We start from the raw sequence: 25,101 nt of genomic DNA, 5'->3' as shown, positions 1-25,101 counted from the left end.
AGTGTCCTCGACCCAAGCCTAGCTCAAAGAACAGCCAGAAAGCAGAGCAGCTGCATTTTTATGCGATGGCCTGACTTGGAATGGACACTATTTGGGGGATCATTTAATATCTGCACGTTCAGGGGGGCTTGAGGCCACCTCCTACTGGAACGCACTTCATGATATGCCAGTTTTAACTCTTAACTCTCCCGTAAGAGATTTTCATTAGGGTTGCATTTGTGCATTTTATATTTTTGGAGACTCTTGCAGGTTAGGTGGGTCCACATGAGCAGGACACCAAAGGTAAATATGGAGCCCTCTTGAGGTTTATCATTAGAGGCTCATGTTCAAAGGATTCCGCTTGGGTTCAATCTGATCTTCATCCCTTTCAGGATGGGAGTAGGACTGCAGAGGTGTCTTGTTCAAGAGATGAGCCTTTTGGGGGCACCTGGCTGGCTTAGTTGGAAGAACGTGCGACTCTTGGTCTTGGCGTCCTCAGTTCGAGCCACGTGTTGGGTGTAGAGATTACCTAGATACATAAACTTAAAAAAAGAGAGAGAGAGAGAACATGAGAGTGCACGTGAGCAGGGGAAGGGGCAGGGGAGAGGGAGAAGCAGGCTCTTCGCTGAAACTTCTACCAGCGCCAAGGAATGGGAGTGAACATGGGCCTTCTTACCAGACGGCCCAGATGGGGGGCCAAGGGGAGGAGGGGGGCTTGACAACCATCAATGGTCAAAACAACAAGCATGGAGTCTTTGTCCCTGTTACACTTAGGATAGCTCCCATAGACGTTCTGTTGCAGGAAGGGGTCGGGAGGCATGGTGGAGGGGAGGCGGGCGGGGCGGGGGGGGGGGGGCACTGATTCGTGGCAATTCCAAAACCCAGGCTGACGAAATCCAGCCCTCCGGAGACACTGAGCCAGAGGGCACCGCTAAGCGGCGGCCGGATTCCTGCCCCAGAGAAACTTCGATCGTAAGTGATGGTAATTTCAAGGCACTGAATTTGGGGGATTTGTTATGCAGCAGGAGACAGATTTGGATACCCGAAAGTGGAGTGCTGTCATAGCAAACAGCTGCAAGCAAGAGGCTGGCCTTGGAAGTGGCCAGTGGGTGGAGGCTGGAAAGGTTTTTGGATCATGTCACAGAAAGTCTAAACTGCCGTGAACAGGCTGTTAGTCGAAATCTGGACTTGAGAACAGTGTCAGTGAAGGCTGGAAAAGGAAGTAAGAAACGTGTTATCGGTTGGTTAAATTCATTCCTAAGTGTTTTATTGCTTTGGATGCTATTGTAAATGCAATTGTTTTCTTAATTTCCTTTTTGGATTGTTCGCTGCTCTAGTTTTGTTATTGTTTTTTTTTTTAAGATTTTATTTATTTATTCGACAGAGATACAGACAGCCAGCGAGAGAGGGAACACAAGCAGGGGGAGTGGGAAAGGAAGAAGCAGGCTCATAGCGGAGGAGCCTGATGTGGGGCTCGATCCCATCACGCCGGGATCACGCCCTGAGCCGAAGGCAGACGCTTAACTGCTGTGCCACCCAGGCGCCCCGAGTTTTGTTATTGTTATTTGCTATTGTTATTAGCTGTAGTAGTGGGTGTGTGTTATTCAGGATTCTTATATAGAGAGTAAGAACACCTGTATGACTTCGTACTTTTTTTTTTAAGATTTTATTTATTTATTTGAGAGACAGCGAGAGAGGGAGAGAGAGCACAGAGGGAGAGGGAGAAGCAGCCTCCCTGCTGAGCAGAGAGCCTGATGCAGGGCTTGATCCCAAGACCCCCAGATCATGACCCGAGCAGAAAGCAGATGCTTGACCGACTGAGCCCCCCAGGCGCCCCTACTTCCTACCTACTTTCTTATCTGCATGCCTTTTATTTATGTTTTTCTTGCCTAAATACTCCAGCTAGACTTTCAGGAAAATATTGAACAGCCGTGGTGAAAGCAGTCATCCTTGTCTTGTTCCTGATTTTAGGGGGAAAGTTCTCCGTCTTTCCCCTGAGTATGAAGTTAGCTGTGGGTTTTTTGTAAATGCTTCTTATCATGTTCAGAAAGTTCCTTTCAATTCCTAGTTTGCCAAGCGGTTTTGATTATGAAACTGTGTTGAATTTGTTAATTTTTTTTATATCTAAGGATATGATCATGCTTTTCCCTTTTATTTAATTAACGTGGCTTATATTGATTGGTTCCTCCTGTTGAGTCACCTTTGCCTTCCTGGGATAAATCCTGCTAAGTCATGGTGCACAATTCTTTTAATGTTCTGTGACTCATAATCCTTTATAATCCAGACTTAAAAACGATAGCTCATCACCTTTGCTCTATTTCATTCTTGGGGAGCAAGTTCCATTCCATACTCAAGGGGAGAGGATTACACAAGGGCATGGAAACCTGGAGGCAGGGCTCATAGGAGCCATCTTAGAAACTGTCTATCACAATTATCTTCAGACTTATTGTACAATCTCAGATTTTTCACACATACCTATGACAACAGCAACAACAAAGAAACCTTTAAGCCAGTTGGGTTTATATGTAGAGTTTTACCAACTATTCAAGGAACAGGTAATCCCAAACTTATACACGTTGTCCAGAGGACAAAAAGAGAGGGGAAGCTCTTCAGTTTACTTGATAAAGCTAGTCCATCCTTGACATTAAAAACAGAAAAAGAAAGTAAGGCCAATTACATGTGTGAACAGAGATGCAAAACTTAATATTTTATTAGCAAACCTAATCCTACAATATACAAAAAGCAAATTTCTTTTTTTTTCTTCCTTTTTTTAGAGCGCGCACACATGTGCACTTGAGTCTGCATAGGTGGGGGGGGGGTAGGGAGGACAAGGAAGGGCAGAGGGAGAGAGAGAGAATCTTAAGCAGGCTCCACGCACAGTGGTGAGCCTGATGAAGGGCTCAGTCTCACAACCCTGACATCATGACCTGAACCTAAATCAAGAGTCAGACGCTTAACTGACTGAGCCACCCAGGCACGTCCAAAAGCAAATGTCTTCTAATATAACTCATCATATTCACTGATTAAAGGAGAAAAAGCATATGATCATTTTAACAGATGAAGAGAAAACATTTGATGAAATTCAATATCCATTCATGATTTAAAATAAATGAAATATACAAGATTTCTCATCAAGCTAGGTATAGAAAATCTTCCAAAGAAAGGAAAAGAAATCTTCCAAAACTATGCAGCAGACATTATTCTTAGGGGTGAATTATTCACAGTCCATTAAGGACAAGAACTTGACAAAAATTCCCACTGTCATTTGCTTCTATTCAACATTGTACTGGAGGTCCTACTGCATACAGTAGAATAAGAAAAACCAATGCAATGTAAGAATTGAAAAGAGAGAAACAAATCTGTCAATTTCTACAGACTTTATCTTCATGTACATGAAAACCTCATTATTGTTAGGACCAGTAATGAAAATAAGATTAAGGCAAAGACATAAATTTCATTCCCATACTTCTACGCCCTTTTAGAAAGTATGATTTTTAGAGCAGCAATACAAACAAGCTACCTAGGTATTCACTTAGCTAAAGATGTGCTAGTGCAAAAATATACAATATTGTATTGAAAGACAGTTATAAGGAGATAAATCAGTGGAAAGATATACCATGTTAATGGATGGGAAGATTCATAAAGATGTCACATTCACCAAAATGATCTATAAATTTAAACACTTCCAATCAAAACCCCAACAGAAGATTTAATGGAATTTGGTGTGCTGATTCTAATGTGTTTATGGAAAACACATAGGCCAAGAATAAGCCAAGATAATTTGGAAGAACAGCAAGGTAGGGAAATTTGCCTTACTAGATTTCAAGACTTTTTATTAAACTATAGTATTTAAGACAGTATAGCATTGGTATTGGGATAGAGAAATAAATAAATCAATGAAATAGAATACAGAACCCAGAAACAGACTTACTACAAGTGATTAATCATCCAGCCAATTGCTAGAACAATGAGTTATATTTATGGGGGAAAACAGTTAAATTAGATCTCCACCTCACACAATTCACAAGAGTAAATAAATTATAGCAGAACTTAACGTGAAAAGCTGACTTTGGGAAGAAAACACACACACACACACACACACACACACCTTTTTAAATGAACTTAGGGTAGAAAAAAATTTCTTAAACAAGATATAAAAAGAACAAATCTAAAAGTAGAAACAGATTGGACTATATTGTCAACGTCCACCAGCCATAGATCAGTGAGAACACATTTGTCTTTGAACAAGTTGTATCTATTGCTTTTGAGACCATGGAGAACTGTAAGGTGTCTCAATAAGAAGGTGTTGGAAAAGACCGAGAGGATTTGTGTTTGCATCGAGTAACTGGAGGGAGGTTTGAGGAAGCTGGGCTTTGCTCAGGATCGGTGCTGTCAGAGCAGGGATCTTTCTGTGATTGGGTGTCTGAACACACTCTGCCTCTACAGAGTGCAGATGAGCACGAAGGTAAACCTGCACTTGGTCAACAGCAGCAGTCATGCATATTAATTACCAGGATACAGGAAGGTGTGGTCGTTATCGTGGTTTGGACAGTGTTCATGCCTGTTAGTGTTCAGTCATGTTTATGGAATGGCCTTGTTTTTGTCTCCATCCATCAAAGCTGCAGAATGTCTTTGATTCTGTTATTCTGTGGACTTATTCCTGTTCAACAGGAGAGAGCAAGTCCTGACTGGTCATGCCACTCCAGCTCCCTGACGTCAGGGCTTGGTCTTCTCTTCTTCAACAATAAATTAAAATCTAGTTCACAAAGGGTACCATAAACAGAGTGGGAATACAAGCTGCCAGCTCAGAGAAGATATTCTCAAGATATCTCCTTGGCTTCCAGCCCAGTATGTGAGGTGCTGAGAAGTCATCACTGTCTGTTAACCACAAGCACAAAACTGAACGAACTGAGGCATCAACAACTCTTCTTGGATCGGTCAAAGAAGTGAAATCACAGGGCAAACTGCTGCCCGCAGAATTGGAGAGACAGACAAGTGGATACAGAGAAATATGTCTTAGGAGAAGAGAAACACACCTATGAAAAGAAACTTCTGCAGGAACCAGTGCTAGCACAGGAAAACCCAAACTGCGATCAGGGAATTGCTGGAGGCTCAGTGTGGATAACTCTGAGAGTTAGAAAGTACAGGGGGACCCAGTCATGGGGGACCCCTCCAGGTACCTTTCAAAAGTTTTACCTCCGGGAGTTCTACCTGATCCTTAAAGTGAATATTGGAGAAGAATTCCTTTGTGCTTCCAGCAGGGGTAGGGGAAGAGAACAATTCTGAAATACGCCAGAGTTTTCTGTTCTTAGCAAGGCCTGCCATCCGCAGAAACAATTTTACCAGAGCTTAACCTCTCGGGTTTTATCAGAGCCTACCCCACCTGAAGGAAGGGAGATACACAATTCCACGCCCCTCTAACCATCCTGTCCCATCTAAGGAGAGAAAAAGTGGAGAAGCACTCAACTTCAGTCGAGGGGCACAGGCTCACCAAAAGGCTGAGACGTAACCACGGGACTGCACCACGGCCTCCCCTCCCTGACACTTCACCACATTTCTAAAGGCCTATTTACCACAGTTCCTTCTACCCAGGGCATCGTGTCCCCCTTTCAAAAAAAGATTAAAGGCAAAACACAGTCTGAAGAGACCGAAAAAGCATCAGAACCGAGTCAGATATGACACAGATGTTGGAATTATCAGACCAGGAATTTTAAAAAGCTATGACTAACATGCTGAGAGCTTTAATGGAAAAGGCAGACAACGTGCAATAACAGATGGATAATGTAAGCAGAGAGATGGAAATTTTGAGAAAGAATCAGAATAAAATGATGGAGATCAAAAATATTGTAACAGAAACGAAGGATGCCTTTGATGGGCTCATAAGCAACCTGGACAAGGCTGAGGACTCTCTGAGCTTGAAGATATGACATGAGAAACTTCCAAAATAGAAAAGCAAAGAGAAAAACAGATTGGGAAAAAGAAAAAAAATAGAATATCCAAGAACTGTGGGACAATAACAAAAATCCAAAAATAGCATGCATATAACAGGGAAACCGGAAGGAAAAGAGAAAAGGAACAGAAGCGATATTTGAAGAAGTGATGACTGAGAATTTCCCCAAATTAACATGAGACACCAGACCACAGATCCAGGAATCTCAGAGCACACCAAGCAGGATAAATGCAAAGAAAGCTACATCTAGGCATATTACATTCAAACTTTAGAAGGTCAAAGATAAAGAAAAAATCTTTGAAGAAATCAGAGTGGGGACACCTTATCTATACCTGATCTATAGAGGAACTAAAATAAGAATTATATCTGAACTCTCAGAAATAAAGTTTATTAGTTACCAAAAAAATAGATACACAGCAAAGGGTTACTATTGTGAATATACAGAATTCCTACAAACCAATAAGACAAAAGAAAAATAACACAGTAGAAAACCATGCAAAAAAAAAAAAAAAAAAAAAAAAGAACAACAACAACAAAAGAACTGAGAAGAAGCCTGAAGAGCCCATAAGCAAATGAGACTATGCTCAGCCTCAGCAGTCATGGGTAAAATATAAATTACAAAATAGTAAGATACTGTTACATACCCATTGTGTCAGTTTCCTAGGACAGCGGTAACAAATTACACAAACTTGGTGGCTTAGAAAGCAGATATTTATTCTCTCATACTTCTGGAGGTCAGAAGTCTGAAATCCAGGTATGACAGGATCAGCACCTCTAGGGGAGGATCCTGCCTTATGTCTCCCAACTTTGGGGGGCTCCAGGGGCTCCTTGGCTCGTGGCAATTTCTGCCACACCTTCACGTGGCCTCCTCCTCTTCTATCTCAAATCTCTCTCTTTCTCTGACCAGGACACTTGTCATAGGATTTAGGACTCCCTGGCTAACCTGGGATGATCTTATCTCGAGATCCTTAACATAATTACATCCATAAAGACCCTTTTCCCACATAAGGTTACATTCGCAGACTCTCAGGGTTAGGGCATGGACACATCTTTGTGGGAGGGGGGAGGGCACCGTTCAACCCTCATACTCATTGGCAAAAAGTCCGGCAATATCAAGTGTTGGAGAGGATATGGGGCAAGGGGAACTTTCATACAATGTTAGGGGAAATTTCAATTAGTCAATCTCTTTGGAGGCAACATCCAGGCCATGCGTAGCAATACCTGGGAAAGTTGAAGATGAACTTACCACCTACACATCTTCTTTTTTTTTTTTAAAGATTTTATTTATTTATTTGACAGAGATAGAGACAGTCAGCGAGAGAGGGAACACAAGCAGGTGGAGTGGGAGAGGAAGAAGCAGGCTCATAGTGGAGGAGCCTGATGTGGGGCTCGATCCCATAACGCCAGGATCACGCCCTGAGCGGAAGGCAGACGCTTAACCGCTGTGCCACCCAGGCGCCCCCACCACCTACACATCTTAACCCCAGATACACACCCAAGAGAAACACCGAGACACATAACTGATGTTACTCATGGCCATGTTTGTAATCGCCAAAAAGAAAGCACTCTGTAAATAGCCACCACATGATTTTGGAGGGATACCATTCAGTCCACAGGAGTCTGACAGATCTCAATGGAAGGTCATGGCCAAACCTCAGAGACCTCAACCAGAGCTGCTGTTCCGTCTTCAGATTTGTCACACCCACCTTCTTCCCTCCCCTCTCTGGCTGGTGTTACATCATGGAAAACATAGAAATCCCCAGAGGAAATTTGTCCCTCATTCTCCGCCCCCCAACTCTGCCAGCCCTCACCCCATAGCCACATGCCCTACCCCTCCACCATCCCCCAGCAAGGGCTCCCCACTGGTTCATCCCCATAAACACCCGTATGTACCCCTGGATCTCCCCACTCTCAGCCCATCCCAGCTCTCAGCCACCACCCATTCTTGGCTTCCCTGTAGCAACAGAACTCCCGGAAAGAATCATCTAGGGGTGACCGGGGCGGGGGAGGCTCAGTCAGTTAAGTATCTGCTTTTCAGTGGCTGTACCCACTCCAAGGTGCGCCTGGCCTGTCCCCCGCCTTCCCCCTGCTCTGTCTCACCCGTGCACAGCCACCCTGGGTTTCCTGTCCTCGGACGTTTTCGCTTGTATCCTGTCTGCCAGGAACGGACACTCCCCCCTCCCAGCTGCAGGTGTCTGGCAGGGAAGGGCTCTGCCCCGGCACCATGGGACAAAGCAAGGCCCTGGTCTTGGACTCGTGGCCTCCAGAGCTGTGAGACAATACATTTCTGTCGTCCTCAGCGACCACGTTTGTGGCCACTTGTTCCAGCAGCCACAGGAGACTGGTAAAACGTGGCAGCAAAGACGTCTGACAATGGTCTTATTTTACGCTTTGCCAGTCCCCGCGGAGGCTGAGCTGCTCAGGCTTCTTGGTTCCGTTTACTGTAGTTTAGTTTAGTTTCAACAGCTTCTTTAAGGTACAGTTCAGCTATCTGAAGTGTGTACCCCCCAGTGGCTGGGGGGCAGGAGGCCTCCTCAGCTGCACCCCCCACCCTCTGCTCTTAGATGGGCCTTGCCAGCCCTGAGCCTCCCTTCCCGGTGTCCTAACAGCACTGCCATCTCCGGCTCAGGCCGAGACTCAAGCCCGGGGGCTGTGGTCAGCCGCGGCTCCTGCTAAGCGGACTCCAGTCCCAGCCGACGCTGGTCTCGGGGTGCCCGGTGGGCTCTCCCACGCTCCGCCCGCAGTCACTCCCCATGGCCCACAGCCCTCCGCACAGGTGGCCTTGGTTGAATCTGACAGAACTCAGGGCTGGTGGAAGGATGGGGTCAGACAACTGGTGAGAGATAGCGACAGGGCCTGAGCCCATGCTCCTGCTTCCCAGAACTTACTACGTGCTCAAGAAAGACCCGAGGAAATATCAGCAGGCCACATTTAGGAGCCCTGCCTTTGTGCCAGCCGCTGAGACCTACCTTGTCTATTCTTGTATCTTTCTGCGTGATCCTCTCAAGGACCGTGTCGCTCCCCATTGTTACCTGGAGAGGCTCAGAGAGGTTACGTAACTTGCCCAGGGTCCTGCTATAAATGAGAGAATAAGTGAGCCTTGTGGGTGTCCCAGCCATCCAGTCTATCTGCAGGTACCACGGCCCCATCCTCTGCCCAGAGGATGCCCGTCGGACATGTTCAGAGAAGGGAGATAAAGGACCCCTTGTGGCATGGGGCTGGAGGGGGTGGTGGACATGAAGAGTTGGTGCAGGGACCTAGGTGGCCCATAAAGCTCTGTGGGCTGAGGGCTTCCTGGAGGAGGCAGCATTTGCTACCAGGGTCCCATTGATACTTTTTCCTGTAACCCCCTGGGGGATTTTTCTCCACAGATAACTCCCTGCCAGCCCCTGTCAGCACACCCAGAACAGCCTGGAATTGCCAGACCTGTTCTCTGTCCAGCTGCAGCCCACCCCTGGCCCCACCTGGGGAAGGTTTTAGAGCCGGGACGTAGGAGGCAGCTTCTGCTAGGTTGCCCCCCAGGGCCACTACACTGTCAGGCATGGGCATGGGGGTCTGGTAGGAGCTGGGGGCCTGGCAGTCAGCAGGGGCAGGGGGGAGACTGGGGATAAGAGCAGAGTCAGTGCCTCTGGAAACAGAATGTCAGGCAAAGAAGGCAAAGGTGTGCTGAGGGAGCCAGGGTCCGAGCCCACGCTGGGGTCTGTGGGGCAGGAGCTGGGAGCTGGCTCTGCTCAGGGAGGCAGGCATTGTCCTGCTCTAGCTGTGCCTGGATTTTACGTCCCCCCTGTGACACACAGGCTCCTGGGAGCACCCTCGGAGGAACCCTCCCTCGGAGCCTGTGTCGGGGAGGGGGACAGACCCCATCCTCCCTCAAGGAGCTCCGCGGCTGGGGGAGGAGGCAGCTTGTGGACAGACTGGGACCAGCCAGATATCACCAGGGCTGTGATGGGGATGGCTGGGGAGGCAGGAGAGGAAAAGGGGGAGCTGCTTGGGGGGCGAAGCCAGAGCTGAGTCTTTGCTTTATGGTTGCAAAAGTGACACTTACCATTTCTGCTGCTCAAAGTATTGCAGTCTCACCGTGGAACGTCTGGAAGCTACAGAAAGATGCTAGGAAGTCAATGAAAGCAGCGCAGGGCGCACACAGTGGTGCAGGGGCTCTGCGCTGGGGGGGGGGGGGGGCGAGGGGCTGTGGGCCCCACGGACTGGGACGGAAGTCATCATACAGCAACTGTGAGGAGGGTAAATCAGGTCACCCCCCCCAGCACCTCAGTTTCCTCACCCTTACGGTGGGGTAGTAATCAGACCAGCTGCGTTTCCCGTCTAGCCTGTGCTCCGTGGTGCACCCACTGCCCACGAACTAAGCCCCAGCTCCCTGTGTGAAGGCCCCACCTAGTTGTGTCTTGTTTCTCAGAATGGGGCCACATGCTAGTCCCTCTGTCCAGATCCCTGCCCTCCGAGAGCCTGCCCCTGCCCCTGGCCTGCTGCCGCTGGAGCCGCCTCGGAGAGCCCGTGGCCCGCCGATCCCTGCTTGTGAATTGTTTTCAGTGTCACTATTCTTCATGTGTAGACCGCGGGGTCCGCGAGGACTGGCCGGGTTTGCTGTGTCGCTGACGTGGCCGTGGCCCAGGCCCAGCCGAAGCCTGCTCTGGTTAACAGCCAGGGGTATCTGGTCGGCAAGCCCCGAGTCCCTGCTCGCCTGCAGTGGGCAGGCAAGGAGGCGCCTTGGACGAGAAGCAGGAACCAGCTGGCCAGCTCCAACCCCTCCGGGCACACCTCCACCCAGCTTGGCTTCTTCATTTATTGGGCAAGAGGGGGGCTGGGCCTGGGGATCTGGCCATGGACAAGCTGAGTCTGAGGTTGTCCCCAGGCACTCTAAGTGTGCAGAGTGAGGACACACCTCACCTGGGAAAGGTATGACTGAGCTGGGGCCAGGGTCTTGGGATGGACATCAGGACACCTGGGTGCTATGACCCATCCCAGGCTCTTCCACTCTGGGCCTGGATTCAGGGCTGAGGCCTTTGGCCCTAGAGAGGTACTAGGGAGCCATGGACAGAGTTAGAGCAGGGCTGATGGGATCAGGAGCTGTCTGAACTCCAGGAAGAAAAAGCTGGATGAGGGAGGGTGATGCTGGCATTCCAGGCAGAGCTTCGGGGCAGGGCTCCAGGTGCTCCAGGCCAACTCTGGGCCCGAGGATGGGCGGTGCCAGTGGTCCACTCAAGCCTCGCTCCTCCAGGAAGTGCTCAGAAGGAAATGGGTGGGACACATGTGTCGGAGGGGTGCAGGGGCAGCCGTGGCCGTCTGGGGTTACCGTGAGTCCTTGTAGGAGCGTCGGGGAGCCCACGGAGGTACAGCCAGGGGCGCAGAGAGACTGCCCGTGAAGGTGGGGAGCCCCGGCCCACGCTGCCCCCTCCCTGCAGGATGGACCCCTTCGCGGACACCCTGCGGCGGCTGCGGGAGGCCTTTAGCTCGGGGCGGACCAGACCTGCCGAGTTCCGGGCTGCGCAGCTCAAGGCCCTGAGGCGCTTCCTGCAGGAGAACAAGCAGCTTCTGCAGGAGGCGCTGGTGCAGGACTTGCACAAGGTGGGGGGGGGGGCGGCTGGGGGTGCTGGGGAAGCAGGGTGGGGGTGGGGCTGGGGACCAGGCTGTGCCCCCAATTCATTGCTGTTCATTTCACAGACCCTTCCCTGGCAAGCAGCGTATGACAGCATTAAACTCATCCAAACCTGGAGGCAGGCCCCCATGTTACTGAGGGGGAAACTGAGGTGCATGGGGGTTGAAACGCTTGCCCGAGGTCCCGCAGCTAGGAAGTGGCAGAGCAGCGCGGGAGTTGGAGCCCAGGCCACCTGTCGTGGGGCCCGAGCCCCTCACCACTCACCGTGCTTTCCCAGGGGACTGGCTGTGCTGCCTCTGGGGACTGTCTCCATGACTCCTGGGGATCCCAAGCCCTAGATCCCTCCCTGCCCTGCCCCCGGCCTGAGCCCTGCATTCTCCATTCTCTCTCTCCGCCGCAGTCAGTCTTTGAGGCAGACTTGTCCGAGCTCATCTTATGCCAGAATGAGGTCGACCTGGCGCTCAGGAACCTACCCACTTGGATGAAGGATGAGCCTGTGACCAAGAACCTGGTGAGCCTGCTGGCAGGGGGCGGGGGGAGGTCCATGTCCTGGGGCAGGCCCAGCAGCAGCTCCAGCCCAGGCCTCTTCCCCACCCCCGACCCACGGCGATTTCTGACTTCCTTGGGACCTCTGTCTCCTCACGAGGACTCCACTACATGGGCTCCTCCAGGACCGTGGGGGGCGGCTTTGGGGTGATCCCCAGCCGCACCTTACCACGTGTCCTGCACTACAGTTCATGCAGCTGGACTCGGCCTTCATCCGGAAGGAGCCCTTTGGCCTGGTGCTCATCATCGCCCCCTGGAACTACCCCGTGAACCTGACCCTGGTGCCGCTAGTGGGCGCCCTCGCGGCAGGTGAGGAGAGAGTTCTGAGCCCCATGCCTGCCTGACCCAATAGCCCTTCCCAAAAGGGGCCCCCAGAATTCCATTAATGTGGTGTCTCCAGCCTCTGGCACGTTCCTTGCATCTCTGCCCTGGGTGGGTGTGGGGGCACTGGCTTCTCCCCACAATGTCCCCATCTGTCCCTGCAGGGAACTGCGTGGTGCTGAAGCCGTCAGAATTAAGTAAGGGCACAGAGAAGGTTCTGGCTGAGGTCCTGCCCCAATACCTGGACCAAGTGAGGATGGCCCCCCTCCATGAGCCCCCAGTGTCCCACACCCCTGCCCCTGTCAGCTGGGGAGGGCCAGCTGTCCCCAGGACCTGCAGTGTCGCTTGAACCACCCGCCCCGCCTTGCAGAGCTGCTTTGCAGTGGTGCTGGGAGGGCCCCAGGAGACCAGACAGCTGCTGGAGCATAAGTTCGACTACATCTTCTTCACGGGTGAGAGTGGCCTCAACCAGTGTCCTGGGGGGCGGGGGGCAGGGACGGCTGTGGAGGGAGGAGATGGTGACCAGCAGGGGCAAGCATCCCAATGGCAATCAGCCCTTGGGCCTTAGAGGGTGGAATGCTGGGGCAGTAGGGCCTGGGGCAGATCCCAGCAGACAAAGTACAATGGGCCAGAAGAGGTGGTGCCTGGACCATCTGACCAAGGCTGGTTGAACATGGGGGGGGGGGGGCAACTCCCATATCTCCAGGGAACCCCCGAGTGGGCAGGATCGTCATGGCTGCCGCCGCCAAGCACCTGACACCCGTCACGCTGGAGCTGGGGGGCAAGAACCCCTGCTACGTGGACGACGACTGCGACCCCCAGACCGTGGCCAACCGCGTGGCCTGGTTCCGCTACTTCAACAGCGGCCAGACCTGCGTGGCCCCCGACTACGTGCTGTGCAGCCCGGACACGCAGGAGCGGCTGCTGCCCGCCCTGCAGAGCGCCATCACCCGCTTCTACGGCGAAGACCCCCAGAGCTCCCCGAGCCTGGGCCGCATCATCAGCGAGAAGCACTTCCAGCGGCTGCGGGGCCTGCTGGGCTGTGGCCGCGTGGCCATCGGCGGCCAGAGCGACGAGAGCGAGCGCTACATCGGTGAGTCGGCCCTGCCGCTGCCGCCGCCGCCGCCACCGGGGCCTCCCGGGCCGCCCTGCGAAGGCCCTTCCAGGACGTGGGCCCGGCCCGCCTGGTCCGCGAGCCTGGGCCTCGAGCCTGGGCCGCGAGCCTGGGCCCAGCACCCGGCGCCTCCTCGCCCCGCCCCTGGGACCTCGCCGCCCCGCCCCGCCCCGCCCCGCGGCTCCCTGAGCGGCACCACCCAGCTCAGCCTGGGCCCCCGCCTCCCTGACCTCTGCTCCACCTCAGCCCACATCGGGGCTGGAGAACCCCTCACCGTCCTTCCTGGGGGGCCGCGGGGCCGCTCTCTTCCCCAGAAGGCCCCTGAGCCCTGCCCGAGCCCCCGTCCCAGGGCTGAGCCGTCCCCTGTGCCCGCAGCCCCCACGGTGCTGGTGGACGTGCGGGAGACGGAGCCGGTGATGCAGGAGGAGATCTTCGGCCCCATCCTGCCCATCGTGAACGTGAGGAGCCTGGACGAGGCCATCGACTTCATCAACCGTCGGGAGAAGCCCCTGGCCCTGTATGCCTTCTCCAACAGCAACCAGGTGGGGGGGCTGGGGCAGGGCTGGTACAAGAGAGGGGCTGAGAAAGGCGCAGACGGGTGACCTTCCCCTTGACAGCCCACGGTGGGAGGGTTAGGGCAGCATCACCTGAACGGCAGCACAAGGACTACTGGCAGAGGGGACTTGGGCAAGGCCAAAAGACTGTCAGATGTGTGGCTGGCCAGCTGTCTGCCCTGGCTGGGGCAGCTTCCACCAAGAAAAGAGGTACCTTTTTCTACCCAGAGAACCCCGTCTTCCTAAAGGATGCAGAGGCTCTGTGTGGACAAGCAGAGGCCCTGGAGGGGGTGGGGGAGGGGGCAGAGCAAAGCCGGGACCTGCCAGGCAGAGCCAGGCTGGCCACGGTCGGGCCTGTGTGCTGCAGGTGCTGGTTACCCTTCCTGCGGTGTCTCGCAGTCACGGGCTCCCCTCCGTGTGGAAAGTGCTCACTGGGGAGACATCTCAGTAGAGGATGGGAACAGGGGAGGCTCCTCTGCTCCCCATGGAATGGTCGGGGACCCAAGTTCTCTTTCCTGATGATGAGCCCACTGCTGGACCTCTCCCACCTCCCCCCAGGTAGTGACCCAGATGCTGGATCGGACCAGCAGCGGCATTTTCGGAGGCAACCAGGGCTTCCTTCACCTGATTCTGCCGTCCCTGCCGCTGGGGGGAGTCGGTGAGCCCTACCCTCCTCCACTCTCCAGCCCCCACCCCCAGGGAAGCCCGGGTTGGTACTCCCATCCTGGGAGGGCCCAGTTTAGCCTTCACTCTCTGTTCTACCTTGATCCAGGCCCTGGGCCTCTCAAGGCCTCAGTTTCCCTATCTGCAAAATGGCTCTTAAGAGTGGCTTGGCTTTCCCCGAGCACCATGCCAGCCGTGGGCTCCTGCTTGGGCACTGGGCTGCTGCTAAGGCTGGCTGGGCTGCCGGCCTCAGGCCCTCACCTCTGTGCCCACGCAGGTAACAGTGGCATGGGAAGATATCACGGCAAGTTCTCCTTCGACACCTTCTCTCACCACCGCGCCGTTCTGCTCGCCCCCTTGGGCCTGGAGAAGCTCAATGAACTTCACTACCCGCCCTACACTGATCTCAAGCAGCAGATGATAGGCTGGGCCCTGGGCTCCCACGGCTGCACCCTTCTGTGAGCTCCCTGTGCGCGTCCAGCACCCTACCCCCACCACCCCTCTGTCCTGCTACTGCCCAGGTGTTCCGTGGTCCCTGAAAGGTGGGGGTTCTTTCCGGGAGCGCAAAGATCCTGTTCTTGGGGCTTTGTCTCAACAGACCCTTGGCTGGGCAGGACCTCTGGCCGCTGGTCCCACCACTTTCAGGGCCAAAGTCCTCTCTGCAGCCCCCTGATGGACTCACTGACCCGACCCTCTGCTTGGATATGTCTTGTGATGGCGCTCTGGTGGTTAGAAAGGACTCCCTTAGGGGATCCTGGGTGGCGCAGTCGTTAAGCGTCTGCCTTCAGCTCAGGGCGTGATCCCGGCGTTCTGGGATCGAGCCCCACATCAGGCTTCTCTGCTCGGAGCCTGCTTCTTCCTCTCCCACTCCCCCTGCTGTGTTCCCTCTCTCGCTGGCTGTCTCTCTGTCACATAAATAAAATCTTTAAAAAAAAAAAAAAAAGAAAAGAAAGGACTCCCTTGTATCAGATCTATAATCAGTTTCCCAGAATACAGAGCCATGTCTTTTCTTTTGTTAATAGCAAGGGAGGGGATGGGGAGCCAGAGCGGGAAGGCAGCCCATGGGTGGGGGCTACTGGGGAGAGGACCCAGGGTTGGGCTCGGGCCAAAACTGCAGTGCTGCCACCACCGCCCCCTCCAACTCCCTGGCCTGGGCCGCTGCCAGGAGAACCCCCAAAATACAGAGCGATTTGTAACAGCTCCATTCACACCTGGTTTGGGGAGTTGGTTTGTCTGACCTGAAGTGATCTGATCTTGATCCTGGATCTGGCTAATGGCTGACATCGCTCTGACGTGTGTCCCTGACAAGGACTCTGATGTTGTGGGCAGGTGGAATCAATAGGAGAGAGTGCAAATTTGATTAGTCATGTCTGCTGTGGGCACAAGACAGGATTGTGCACATTCTGGACGCATCTATCATCCTGCTGTGAACACCCAGAAGGAGGTTGTGGTGGGCAGATTCAAATCTAGCCACTTCCTCTGACATATGGGGAAACTGAGGTCTGGAAACAAGACGGGGCTGAACTGAGTTTATACAGGAAAGCAGAGCAGAGCTGAATGATGGGAGGGGGTTCTGAAAAATTTGGAGGTAGGGGATCAGTAAACAGAACATATCTAGTCCACAACTCTTTCCCTAGTCCTCATCCTGAGAGCCCACTTCCAACCTCCCCTCCTCTTCCTTCACTGAGAACCTTTGGAAGACTGGTTTGTGGCCTGAGATTGAGGGAAGAGGGGACAGTATGACGGTCCTGCTTCCTGGGGAACTGTTGGGGATGGTTGTCTCCGAAGGGGCACAGGGTGACCTCGAAGGAGGTCCATGACAGGGACTTGCTGAGAGGCGCGGACACATGATGTTGTTTGGGTGGTGGTTCAGGTGCCCCCTTGGAAGGCTGTCCTGCTGTCTAAGGCCATTTTATTCTGGAGGACAGCTTTTCTCGGCGGAGACACATCAGTGTTCAGGAAGGACAGGCTGTGTGGGTTATCGCTTGAGGCTTGCTGATTGAATTTGCTGAAGATTCTAGGTGTGCTAGTGTGCTCTAAATCAATGAAGGGAGGGGCGCCTGGGTGGCGCAGTCGTTAAGCGTCTGCCTTCCGCTCAGGGCGTGATCCTGGCGTTATGGGATCGAGCCCCACATCAGGCTCCTCCGCTGGGAGCCTGGTTCTTCCTCTCCCACTCCCCCTGCCTGTGTTCCCTCTCGCGCTGGCTGTCTCTATCTCTGTCAAATAAATAAATAAAATCTTAAAAAAAAAATAAATTAATCAATGAAGGGAACAGAGACAGAGGCCAAATGACTGGACGCTACTTTAGTTCACCCAGCCGAAGTGGCTTCACCTGTTAATAATTTAATTTGCTGCTTTAAGGGGAGCTGCTGCCCCGCACCTTGGGCCGGAGTCATGTCCACACCTTTGCCTGGGTGGCGCTGGGCAGTGCCCTCTGCCCCAGACACGCAGCGGACGCTGTGTTAGCGTGTGGGCTGATTAAGGCCGGTGCTGAGTGCCACGCCGGGGGCCCCTTCTCTGCAAGCCTTTCGTTCCCATTTCCAGTCCTTTGCAGAAAAGCTCCCGCTGTGCCTCAGCGGTCCTGTGAACAAGTGTTGCAGGGCGGTGGGGTTAGGGTCTAAGGAGATGCTGTCCCAGAACCCAAGCACTCGTCATCATCCTTATTAATAGGTTATTAGGTATCATTAACTTTTATTGGGACGTAACACTCAGTAAAATGCATAAATCTTTAAAAAAAAATGAGGGGTGCTTGGGGGCTCAGTCTGTTGAGCCTCTGTCTTCGGCTCAGGTCATGAGCCCAGGGTCCTGGGATCAAGCCCCACGTCTGGCTCCCTGCTCCGTGGGGAGCCTGCTTCTCCCTCTGCCTGCCACTCCCCCTGCTTGTGCTCTCTCTCTCTGTCAAATAAATAAATAAATAAATAAATCTTAAGAAACTGACAAGGCTTTTAAAAACTTTTTTTTAAAAATTGAATTTGCTGCTTTAATACTCAATTTTCCCCTTTTTACCAGCCCTGCTGCTTGCGGGTTGAAGGGGGGATGGGACCTCCATTCGGTATCATGATTTACTACCTGGTCTGGCAAACCATGACCTTTGACCTGTGGCCCCCACTGACCATCTAGTCAACGAGGCCATCTGTACATGGTGGTCAACTTCTCTAGTTCCCAGGTCTGCGCGGCGACAAGGGACGGCTTGGGTTAGGCCACACGCAGTGTCCACGCAAACCAAGGCGTATACAGAGGGAGGGGCTGATAGACTCAGTCTGCCGGCGCTCAGTGGCCGGGAGCTCTGGTACGGCCCCTGGTTCCTGGCGATTGTCCCGGCCGTCGTTTAGAGCACACAGGACCTACCGTTACTGCATGAACCAAGGCACTGCACCTTAAGGGCAATCGGGCATCAAGGACGCCACCCTGCGGGGGCACCGTGGTGGCCCCTCTCCCTGTGCACCCAATCCCAACCTGCCGTGTCCACTCCGGAGTCAGTCACTGTCGCTACGGCTGGTCCGGGAGCTGTGGCATCAGCTCCCTGACGGCAAGGGGTTGTGCCTTAGGCACCGAGATAGGAAAACTGAGAGGACTACCTCGGGCTCTTGCAGGTGAACCCAAATGCCTTTCCACATATCCTGCCCCCACAAAGCCTTATTCCTGATCTTCCTCCCCTCAGCTTCCCATGGTCCGAGCTATAAGGTTAATCCCTTTCCAACAACCCGCTGTCAGTGCAAAGGGTTAAAGGCCATGGCTCATGAGTAACCACTGGCCCGACTGCTTTGAGCTCAGCCTGCTGGCGGCATGTGGGAGGCTTTCTCCGGAGGAGCACCGTGTACACAGGTCGGAGCTGTGGCTCTCCGGGGGCTCTGGGTTCCTGCCCTCTTCCAAAGCTGGGGCCAAAACCCTCAGGGCATCGTCCTTTTCTGTTGACTCTACTGCAGTGCCTGGCTTATAACTTTCAGAGGCACAGACACGTCGAACTGGGACAGCAGCCCTGCTTGGGAGACGCCCAGAGCTTTAATCCGGTTTGCTAGCAGCTTTCCTTCTCAAGGTTGGCTTGCAGCTCTGATCCCCAGCCCGCAGGAGCGTTTTCTTCACCACGCAACATGAGGGACGGGTCACTATGCCAGGTGGGCATTAAAAGTCATCCCAAATCCCCAAATCCCTACAAAGCCTTCCACCCCTTCCACATTCGGCGGGGCTGGATCGGCTTGTGCCTTCTCAATTACAGCTTTGGGGACAACATGAGTCTTACCAGACAAAACCCAAAACCTGACAGCAGTGCCTGCCTTTTGGGTTTCCTGTAGGTTTAGCCCCATTCTGTCCTTTGAAGATGTTCCAGCAAAGCCTGCAGGGGGTCTGGCTGCAGAGGCAAACCTTCCCTTGCTAACATTGTATCATCACCGGAAGGGGCCCATCTCATTGATGTGGGAAAGGAGAACAGGGACAGGTCCCTGGCTGCCACCCCACGACAGATCGTGGGGCTAGGCAGGTAGCCTTGGGGGAGCACTTGGAAGTTTCATCACTCTCTCCCTCCCCCATGATCTTAGTTATCAGAAATTTCTACTTGTCGGGCGCCTGGGTAGCGTCTGCCTTTGGCTCAGGGCGTGATCCTGGTGTTCCCGGATCGAGTCCCACATCGGGCTCCTCCACTGGGAGCCTGCTTCTTCCTCTCCCACTCCCCCTACTCTCTCGCTGGCTGTCTCTATCTCTGTCGAATAAATAAATAAAATCTTTAAAAAAAAAAAATTTCTACTTGTCGGTCTTTTCCAAGAATCTCCTGGAAGGTGAAGCACTTTTGCAGGAACACAAATGAGAGTTCAGTATAATGCATCTGACAAGAGCGCCTCTCCAGCAGTCTGTATTTTAATTTACTTTAAAAGATTTTATTTATTTATTTGAGAGAGAGAGAGAGAGCGTGCGCGCGCACACGCGTAGGAGCAGGGGGAGGGGCAGGGGGAGGGTCAGAGGGAGAGGGAGAGAGAGAAGCAGACTCCCTGCTGTGCAGGGAGCCTGACACGGGACCTGATCCCAGGACCCTGGGATCATGACCTGAACTGAAGGCAGACGCTTAACCCACTGAGCCCCCCAGGCGCCCCCAGTCTGTAATTTAAAAACCACTTTCCTCCTTTTTGCCTTCAGTCTCTGTGGCCAATGTTTTGGTTATTATCTCCTGGGGTGTTTACATTTCAAGCCCGGACAAGATTTAGAGCTGTTTTCCCAGCACACAAAGGACAGAGAAAGAATGCCAAGTTTTCTCCTAGGATTTTTGGGGCCACTAGGGTTATTTAAAAATGTCTTGACGTGAGGACTCAGAAAGCATGGAGCAGTTAGTTTTCTCGACAAGTGACACACTCTCCTCTTCATCTCCCCCCTTTTCTCAGAGATTCCACCTGTCCGCGTCCCAGGCAGGCTTTGTCACGGCGCTCGGCGCTCGGATCTTCATCTGGGGCGGCCTGCGCCCTCCCAGCTTTGCAAACAGCACCTGAGCTCTCCCTCCCAGCTCGTCTGCTGGCCCCCCCGAACTTACGTACGAGGCTTTTCTCGGGCCGCAGCGAGACAAGTGGATCCCCTCGCTGCCGCCAAATCTTCAAAGTTTATACAGAAAGAGGCCTTGGGGCACCTGGGTGGCTCAGTCTATCTTTGGCTCAGGTCGTGGGATCGAGTCCCGCATCCGGCTTCCTGCTCAGTGGGGAGTCTGCTTCTCCCTCTGCCCCTCGCCCTGCTAGCGCTCTCCCTCTCTCTCTCAAATAAATAAATAAAATCTTCAAAAAGAAAGAAGGGAAGAAAGGAGGGAAGGAAGAAAGGCCTTAACTGGGCACAGTCAAGAAGCCCATGCTGGATCGCAACATCACCCCATCGTCTCATGGCTATGTCCTGGGGCAGCCTCTGAGAGCAGGAAAGGCAGGCCGAACCCACATTCCAAGGACAGGGAAGGGAGTGAGAAGCCTCCGAGTGCCTGGTCCAGGGCATGGCTCAACTAGCAATCCTGTTTTTCCGTGACCTTCCTCAATAATGGATGGATGAGGCGATGGGCAATTGGGTGGCAGATGGGTGAAGTGGTGGGTGGGAAGGTGGCCCAGGTAGAAGGGCTTGGGTCTACAAGATGCCCTCCCTCCCCACCCCTGCCCCAGGAAGTCATTTCCTCGATATAAGCTCTGGACTGAAAAGGGAGTCCGAGGGATCGAGAAGCATCAGAGGGTCACCGAGCCACAGTCTGGGCAGTGGGGCCGCTGAGCAGAGAACAGAAGACCCTGCTCATTGAAGACTCTCAGGGGATTTTGCTGCCCTCACCACACCAATCTCATCCCCTTCTTCACCCTCTTGGCCATCGGTTGCTGGGGTTCAGAGAGGACACAAAGCCTCCAAGGGAAATGTGGCTCTGGGGGACAGCCACGGGGGCGAGGATGGGGGGGCGGTGAGCAGCCCCAGGATGGGACTCTCGCTCACCTCTAACTGGTGGAGCAGGAACCTGCCTTCCGTCTCCCACCTCCACCCTGGGGGGAGGCGGTCAGGTCACAGAGAGGCCACAAGCATCCCCTATTCGCTCCACCCTTCCCAGTTCCAGCCTGTTCCTCGCTCAGGCCTGGCTGGGCCGGCCCAGGCCCGGGGACAGCATCATCCAGACATGGAAGGAACGAAATCGTGTCCTGCTTTTTAGGACCCGGTAAGACAGAACTGTTCAGAGAGCCTGGGACTCCTCCAGGCCTCCGCTCAGCTGTTCCCTCTTCCCTGGGCGCCCTCCCTCTACCACTGCCCCTTCGCCACCTCTGCTCGGGCGAGTGTCCCACCCTCTTGCCCTCTTGGAGCCGCTCCCCGCTCCCCGCCCCCCAGAGGGCTGGGTGCCCTTGGGGCCTGTTTCTCGACTTCTCGACTTCTCGGGGCCTCCGCTCCCTTCTCTTCCAGAGCAGGGATCCCACTTCCCTCTTAGAATTGGTGTGAGAGTTAAATGGGCCCCCACTCCGGGGCACAGTGGAATCCAGACTCCTGGGGAGGCGACGCCAGGGCCCTGTTGTCCCGAGGCTGAGCCGTGGGCCCCGGAGCAGGAGCACCAATGGCACGGAAGCATCCTCGGCTCCGTCTCCTCCACGTTGGGGCCGCGCGTTCTGGGCCCCTTGGAGATCTGCATCCCTACCTCACAAATACCCACCAAGGCCAGGATCGGGGAGGCTGACTTTGGCCTCCCATGACTCTGTTAGAGGTCACGTGGTGCGTCCCCTCCCTACACACAGGTGACACCACAAGATCTGGTCAATGGTCAGCTGTCAGGTGCACGCAAGCCCATTGCTGGCCCCCCGGTGTCCCCCTGGGCCCGCCCTCGCGGTGTAAAATCCGAGGACTAAGGTCCAGACTTGGCGGAAGGTAACCCCACGGTGGGCTCGTGGTCCGCTCGATGCCCCGTCAGGGGAGTCACCCTGAGTAAACTGCGTGGGGCGGCCGGCTTCGTTTTCTGGCCTCACGGTGCCCTCTCAGTTTGGGGGACACTTCACTGCCCCTCCCCCACCTTCCAGTCCCAGGGTCCCTTCAGGCTCAAGGCGCAGCGCCGGGCCTCGGGGCAGTGGGCCAGGCCAGAGTAGGTCGTTAAGACAAGCCACACTGTGTCGTTCTCCCCCGACAGGTTCCGACCCCTCTCTGGGCCTCAGTCTCCCCAGCTGTAGTGCAGAGTGGATCCCATTGACCCTCCCGATGCCTCTGCCCTTGGCCACGCCTAAGTGTGCGGTGCCAGTGTTTTACCAGCTTGTGACTGCCTCTTGATTCCTTCCCTCCTCGCAGCTGCCCAGGCCGGGAGAGAGCCTCACTCCCGTTCCACAGGCAGGAGCCAAGGCCCAGAGAAGGAGCTGGATCTCCCTGAGTCACACAGCTTGTCAGGGATGGCTATCAGAGTCAACCAGGGCCGGCCCCCTCGCCCCCTGGGGCTCAGAGGTGTGGCCCAGCGCCGGGGCTGAGGCCCAGGGGAGCCGCAGACACCCAGCTTCTGTGCCGTGCCTGTGCTGCCCAACCCGGTGGCCCCAGCGGCCTGCCGTCACGGCCCGGGCCGGGACCTCAACCACACCTACACCAGCACCTTCCTCACCTGGAGTGCCCTCGTCGCTGGGCGGCCCTGCCCACCAGGCTGGCACTGAAGTCCCCCCTCATACAGTCCCCTTCAGCCACCAGCAGGTCACACCCTCTGCTGAGATGCCCATTCTCCCCTTTCCAGTTCAGAAAAATCCAGACTGATGGCACCTCTTCCAGGAAGCCCGTTCTGACTGCAGGCTGGTCAGGGCCAAGGATACGGAGCAGCCACAGCCCAATTCGCCTGCTTGGAGGCGCAAATATGGAACCCTCTCTTTGTTTTCCAGTTAATTCCTCGAGCATCTCTCTGCACGTTAGGGAATCCAGCAAGGCCTTCTGCAGGCTTCCCCTTCCCGAATGGTACAGGAATCCTGCTGCTACGTCTGGCCTGGAGCAGATGGAGAAGAATGGGCCGCCCAGCAGCTACCACTCTGCCTGCTGCCACGTGGGGTCGCTGTCGAACAAGGTGCACGCCCTCCGTGGCCTTTGTGTCCTGCAGCGTCCTTGCCGCGGGGCTGCCCACGCCGGGTGCCAGGCCCTAGCCTCCTTAGTAACTGTTCCCCAAGACTCCCAACTGGCCTTCGGGGGCGAGAGAGGCCTGGGGGGGGGGCACATGCCCTGTGGGCTCCAGCCCTCCCCTGTCCTCCGCAGAGATCTGCCCCTGAGCCGGTGAGCCACCAAGCCCCCTCCTTTTAAGATGAGTCCTTCTGGGCCACGGGGTCCTCTCCTGCCAGTGGAACTCAGGTGGGGACCCCGTCAGTATCAGAGATGACCAAAATGTCATACTGAACTCTGCAAGACGGTCTTCTGTCCCAGGGGCCTCCACCTCCTTCCTCTATCAGCCCCGTCCATCCCTGCCGGGGACGGCGGAGTCCGGCTCCCCAGGCAAGCGGAATCCCCTGCCATGGGAGTGGCCCGGCGTGCGAGTGACCCAGCAGACAGACCCGCCACGGGCCGAGGGCACTGCAGAGCACGGGCACAGAAGAGAAAGAAATATTGGAAAGACTTTGACGTTTCAAAATTGTTTAAAGAACCAAGGTAATGCTTGCAGGAAAAAAATCAGAACTTGGTTGGATTTTTTTTTTCTCTTCTTAAACTTGTGTTTGATTTTGAAGTGCTCTCTGACTTGTAACAACATTGTGGTGGAGGGGGCACCCTCTTTTCAGTGTTTAGGGCTGGCGCCCACCTTCCTCACAGACGCTAAGCCATAACGGTTATTTTGTGTGATTTCTTCCACAATTATTTGTTTATTTTTATTTTTTATCTATTTATTTGAGAGAGAGAGCATGAGTAGGAGGGGCAGAGGGAGAGAGAGAAACCCCAGCAGACTCCACGCTGAGTGCAGAGCCCGACATGGGGCTCTGTCTCATGACCCTGAGATCGTGACCTGAGCAGGAAACCAAGATTTGGTCGCTCAACCGACTGTACCACCCAGGCGCCCCTGATTTCTCCCACAATTTAAAAATTAGATAAAGTTTTGTATTATATTTACTGTGTGTCAGACACTGTTTTAAGCACTATTAACTGTTTAATTTAAACCTCAGGATGATAGGAGAAGATATTATAGTTCCTATTTTACAGTCAAAGAAGCTGAGGACCAGAGAGGTTAAGTGACTTGCTCAAGGTCACACAGCTCACAAGGATTCGAAGCCAGGCTTTACTATTGATGCCCCTTAACCACTAGGCTACACTTCCACAATGACAACGGTCTTTCTAAGGAGACTTGTGTCTCCATTTCTAAACACAGGGACCAGGGCTGAGGTCAGCCCCAGCAGCCTTGGCCTTCGGCTCTCTCCCCACAACAGAGACTTCCAGCCACCGCAGCCCAGTGTGGCCATCTTCCAGATGTTCAGTGATAAGGATGTGCTCTGTGAGGGGGAGTCCATTGTGTACCCCGTGTTCATCACGAGGCCATCTACTATGAGAAGGGCATTGCCTCCCTCCAGACTGAGAAGCTCACATTCTCTGGGCCTGCCCTGCCGGCACTGGTTCTCGCCCCCACCCCAGGTCCCTACCCATGCCAGACCTGGCCAGCCTCAGCCCTCCCATCTGAACAGTGGGTCCTCAGCCACAATCCTGAGCCCAGGGCCCCCCTTGGCCTTCTGCTGTACACCCTGTTTCTTGCCATGCCCCATACCTCTGGGCCCAGTTTCCCATATGTAAAATGGAAGATGTCCAGGGGTTAATGATTCATGTCCTCTGTCCTGCATGGTCCCTCTGTGACCTCAGGATCTGGGGCAGGTCTGGCCCAGCGTTGTCTTGGACATGCTGTGTGTCCTGGGGCCAGTGGTGCCTGTCTCTGTACCCATGCTTGCCTATCAGG

General features: G+C 54.0%; 1 protein-coding gene across 6 annotated transcripts; it reads left to right on the top strand.

Annotated features, from left to right (window-relative positions):
• Positions 1-873: 873 nt before the first annotated feature.
• Positions 874-15,690, top strand: ALDH3B2 (aldehyde dehydrogenase 3 family member B2). Of its 6 annotated transcripts, none has more exons than XM_026483036.4 (10): positions 874-951; positions 11,347-11,509; positions 11,941-12,051; positions 12,275-12,395; positions 12,572-12,657; positions 12,778-12,859; positions 13,114-13,500; positions 13,897-14,063; positions 14,634-14,733; positions 15,016-15,690. In XM_026483036.4, exons 2-10 carry the CDS (start codon positions 11,348-11,350, stop codon positions 15,198-15,200), a joined length of 1,401 nt encoding a protein of 466 aa, XP_026338821.1. In that variant the 5' UTR covers positions 874-951; position 11,347; the 3' UTR covers positions 15,201-15,690. The 6 variants fall into 6 exon arrangements, with proteins under 6 accessions (XP_026338821.1, XP_057173429.1, XP_044234394.1 ...); XM_044378459.3 differs by having other exon boundaries at positions 878-961; XM_026483035.4 differs by having other exon boundaries at positions 932-1,201.
• The last annotated feature ends 9,411 nt before the right edge of the window (positions 15,691-25,101 follow it).

Source organism: Ursus arctos, unplaced genomic scaffold (assembly GCF_023065955.2).
Source record: "Ursus arctos isolate Adak ecotype North America unplaced genomic scaffold, UrsArc2.0 scaffold_23, whole genome shotgun sequence".
Lineage (NCBI taxonomy): Eukaryota > Metazoa > Chordata > Mammalia > Carnivora > Ursidae > Ursus > Ursus arctos.
This window is presented reverse-complemented; position numbering and strand designations above follow the sequence as displayed.

Excerpts from the sequence above, each read along its gene's own strand:
- ALDH3B2 (XM_026483036.4), top strand. The coding sequence starts at position 11,348 with ATGGACCCCTTCGCGGACACCCTGCGGCGGCTGCGGGAGGCCTTTAGC. Across the intron at positions 12,860-13,113 it reads CGACTACATCTTCTTCACGG|GGAACCCCCGAGTGGGCAGG; the intron begins GTGAGAGTGGCC and ends CCATATCTCCAG. Across the intron at positions 14,734-15,015 it reads CCTGCCGCTGGGGGGAGTCG|GTAACAGTGGCATGGGAAGA; the intron begins GTGAGCCCTACC and ends GTGCCCACGCAG.